General features: G+C 32.6%; 1 protein-coding gene across 1 annotated transcript; it reads left to right on the top strand.

The window, feature by feature from the left end:
- Positions 1-24: 24 nt before the first annotated feature.
- Positions 25-2,346, top strand: LOC119686360 (tubulin glycylase 3B-like). Its single transcript, XM_038100930.1, has 2 exons — positions 25-1,535; positions 1,614-2,346. The coding sequence occupies exons 1-2, from the start codon at positions 134-136 to the stop codon at positions 2,276-2,278; spliced, it is 2,067 nt and encodes a 688-aa protein (XP_037956858.1). The 5' UTR covers positions 25-133; the 3' UTR covers positions 2,279-2,346.
- Positions 2,347-4,191: the final 1,845 nt, after the last annotated feature.

The raw sequence follows: 4,191 nt of genomic DNA, 5'->3' as shown, positions 1-4,191 counted from the left end.
AAAATTTCGGCTATTAGTTCCACACATTTCGGCACTCCTTTTCCTTAAATTATTCTCAGGAATTAGATTGTTGAGACAGATTTTCTAATTCTATGGTTACATTCAATTAAAAGGACCAAATTGTTAAGGAAATATGGCGACTCCGAAGAGGTATGGAAACAAAACTGATACAGCACAAAACGCAGATGGCTCGAGATTAAATCGCGAATATCCCATGTATAGAACAGTACCTAGCACAAACGAAGTCAAGAAAGCCGAAATAGGTTATTATTTCATAGATAACGGTAAAGTGAAGAACCAAACAGTGAAAAATGTATCTGCAGAAAGATATAGTGGAAGATCATTAAATGAAATATATCGTAGCACCATCCCCCGCACACCCTCTTTTCACAAAGCTATTAAAATGACAATGGCTAATTACTCTGCACAGAATAAATTATATAAAATTCCATTTATGGCCACCCATTACAAAAACTCGGCTAAAGATTACACAGTCGTTACATCTCCAAGCGTTGAGAGTCTAGGTCATGTTCGTAAGCCTTTAGAGGTATTACCGATATTAAGTAGAAGCATAGAAATGCTTTCTTGCTCTCTTAATATGAAGGTGAAGGAGGCAATTTTTAACAAACGTGTCTACACCATGGCGTATAACTGTAACATTATACGAGAGGAATTGGAAAAGCGTAACTGGATAGAGAAATTGGCGCCAAGCAGATACCAAGAATTGTTGCAGCTATCATTCAATCCAATGGTGAGTAACCAGGGAAATAACTATAATACAATGGCCATGACTAAAGCGTTAAGAGAATACCCAGCCAACTTTGTTTGGCAAGGAAACTCGTACAATGAGTTTGCTGCGCACAGTTATCCATTTAGGAATCGTACTCACCGTCGAGATGATGTAGACTTCACTACTAAAAACGGATTATTAGGCTGTGTTAAGATTGCAAAATCTAAACAAAAGGATGAAAAGTGCGTTATTAGTCATCCACGTTGTTTTAACTTAAATGGTTACTCACCTGTTAATTATCCATTCACACAAGAATATAGGCGAACCTTATGCCATTGTGTTATTCGTTGCATATGCTTAAATCATTCTAATGCAGATGCTATAATAGATAATAGCTTAGGGACGATACCATCTAATATTATCAGTTTCGCTTTAACTCGTTTGGAGCACTACTTGAAGAATGGTTATGAAGAAAAAAAATACATTCCTAGAAGAGCTGGGGAACCAAATGTAAAAGAATGGGAAGCTTTCATGAAAAATGCTATAAATTTCTTGCATAATGAGGAAAAACTAAAGATGTTTGAAAAAGATCTTGCTCTTGCTGTTGAAAAAGGAAAGTTCATACTAGAAAAACTAGAAGCATTAAATGAAAATTTTGAGTGGGATGGCTGCTATAATATTTGGATAATGAAACCAAGTTACAAATGCCGAGGATACGGTATCGTTATTAAAAACAATCTTCAAGATATATTACGATATGCCTATAGGCATAGTCATCAGTATTTTATTGTTCAGAAGTATATTGGTAAGTTATACAAAGCCTTGTACAGTAAACTATTATTCTTTACATATATATGCTTGTTAATTTCTAAAAATTTTACAGAACGTCCAATGTTAATATATAAAACCAAGTTCGATATGCGGGTGTACATGTTGCAAACCATAACTGAGGATAAGATTTGCATTTGGTTATATGACGACTGCTATCTTCGTTTTAGTTCCAGAGAATTTCAGCTAAAAGATTTTGACAAGTCGATACATCTCACTAATAATGCCATTCAAAGATATTGTCAAAATCAAGTGAATCGCAACAAAAATTTGCCTTCTCATAATATGTGGTCTTTAAAAGAGTTCAAATTATATCTGGACCAAAACTATGAAGAGAAAAAAATTTGGGAGACTAAAATTGTGCGCGCCATTGAAAGAAACTTGAAAGCGGTAGTTGAGGTTAGTTTGATGGGCTTGTATGTTGTTAAAAATGAGTTCGAACTATTTGGCTGCGATTTTATGTTAGATGAGAAACTTAATACGATTTTACTGGAAATCAATTCCAATCCTGATTTATCTTCCTCTACTGAGGTAACAGCGTGTATATGTCCAAATGTTTTGAGAGATTTAATTAAAGTCGTTGTGGACCGCAACCAGAATAGAAATGCAGCTACTGGAAAATTTAAGTTAATACATACTATCAAGTACAAGTTCTATACTAATCCCGGTTATAGGGGTAAGGCTCAATTTCAACCTCTGCCATATTCAGTATTTGAATAACACCAACAGATTCGGAGTAAAAAACAAGAAATCTGTCTCAATAAAATGATCTAAATTCAAAATTTAAAATAAACAAACAATAATAACAACAATATTATATATAGTAAAAAAATTTATTTTCTTTAATCTTGTTTTTCGAGTGAGTCAGTGTCAAGGGTTATAGATTTTTCAGCGGTTTAAGATTAGTTTGAGGTTTCTGCATATTCATTTTCTCCATTATATTTGGATATCTGAAAGTAAAGTGATTTGGTTTAACAGTTCTGGACAGAAAAATTAGTTTTTGAAGATATATTACTTTAAGATATTTTTACTTTACACATCTTGCGCAAAATTCCTCTTCTCATCTATTTGAAGGAAGAATTTTTTTTAAGAAACAATTGTAAAACCCTTTCCTTTGCAATTTAAGGAGGGGATTTTGGAGAAAAATGCGTATGTACATAAGTATATAACATACTGTATATATTATATACAAAAGTTTATACGTTATGAATAATCGAAAACGCTTACTGAAGACAGCTAATACGTTTCTCGTAAAAATGAAAAACTTTTATCATCTTTTTAAAACGCTAGTTCTAGAACTGTAATCAGTTGTTATTAGAGAATCAGATTACAAATCCACCTAAAACCATTAAAAAAAATTTGATAAAATACATTTCTGTCGCACATATTAGATTATGCTATACACAGACAGATCCAAACGATATACTGCATTTACACTCGTGGATTTCTACTATTCTGATTCATCACAAGACGTTAGCTAGCTATAGCCGTTTCTGTTTCCACGGCAAAGCCAACGTCATTAAAGTTGTTCTATCCGAGGTGGCTAGGATACGTTATAAGAATGCTAGAAACAAGAGTCCAACATAAGATATTCGAGTATGATATCAGAAGTAACAAAAGAAGAGAAAGGCAGAAAAAACGATGTAGAAACAGTGTCCAGTATGATCTAAAGGAATTGAATTTAAGAAACTGAAAAGAAAAAGCAAAGAGCAGAGAAGAATGGGAGGCTTTTCTAAGATGGGCTTAGGTGCTACACGGAATGTTGCGCCAAGAATGTCAGTAAATGTTTTTCACTGTGCATATTTAGAATTGAAGTTCAAGGCTTTTGTCCTTGAAACCATGGACACTACTAGTCTATTGTGAAGAAGTAAGAAAAAAAAACAAAAATACTCGTAAATAAAGTGAAAGAAAACTCTCTATGCATAAAATTAAGTGCCGCCCTTTATAAACACATTAACCGAGTAAAATATCAATTTTCTTGTTGAACACAAAAGATTTCCAGTTTAGTTGTACTTCTTGGTGGGTTCGGAGTGATTTATTATGTTTGTAACAAACTATCAACTGTCAATTTTGACACTGACACACTTGCACAAATTTTACTTTCAAGAGCTAAAATAACAACCCTGGGAGCGACAACAAGGACCAGAGAACGAAATGAAATTTTTTGTTTATGTACTTAACGTAAAAATGTACTATTTCAGATAGATTTAACACAGAGAAAATCTTATTTACAAAATATAAACATGTACATATGTACACATGTATATATATAAACTAAAATATAAACAATGTAGCAAATATTTTCGTTGTCGGAAAAAAACTGTTGTGAAACGCTGAGCAAAGGAGAGCTTCACTTGCACATTTTCCAAATATTCAAGTGAAGTGCAAATATGCTGAAGTGCTCCTGTTGGCAAGTAAAAAATTATACCATTTTTACTCTAAAATTCTATTCATTTTAAATTTGCAAATATTTTTCAAGAGTAAGAGAAAATTTTTAAAAATAATTTTTAAAAATTTTTGCTGCATTGCAAATATTCAAATAAGCCTACAATTTCAATCTCTTTATCGAGAGTAAGTTAAAGTTGACTCTGACCAAGTAGGGTTTAATGAAACTAAAATTCAGTTCTTATGAA

The sequence above is a fragment of the Teleopsis dalmanni genome, chromosome 2, assembly GCF_002237135.1.
Source record: "Teleopsis dalmanni isolate 2A chromosome 2, ASM223713v2, whole genome shotgun sequence".
Taxonomy (NCBI): Eukaryota; Metazoa; Arthropoda; class Insecta; order Diptera; family Diopsidae; genus Teleopsis; species Teleopsis dalmanni.
This window is presented reverse-complemented; position numbering and strand designations above follow the sequence as displayed.

What these genes read in the sequence shown, in the direction of transcription:
- LOC119686360 (XM_038100930.1), top strand. Translation starts at nt 134, where the DNA reads ATGGCGACTCCGAAGAGGTATGGAAACAAAACTGATACAGCACAAAAC. An exon ending in TATTGTTCAGAAGTATATTG is followed by an intron (nt 1,536 to 1,613) that starts GTAAGTTATACA and finishes AAAATTTTACAG; the next exon opens with AACGTCCAATGTTAATATAT.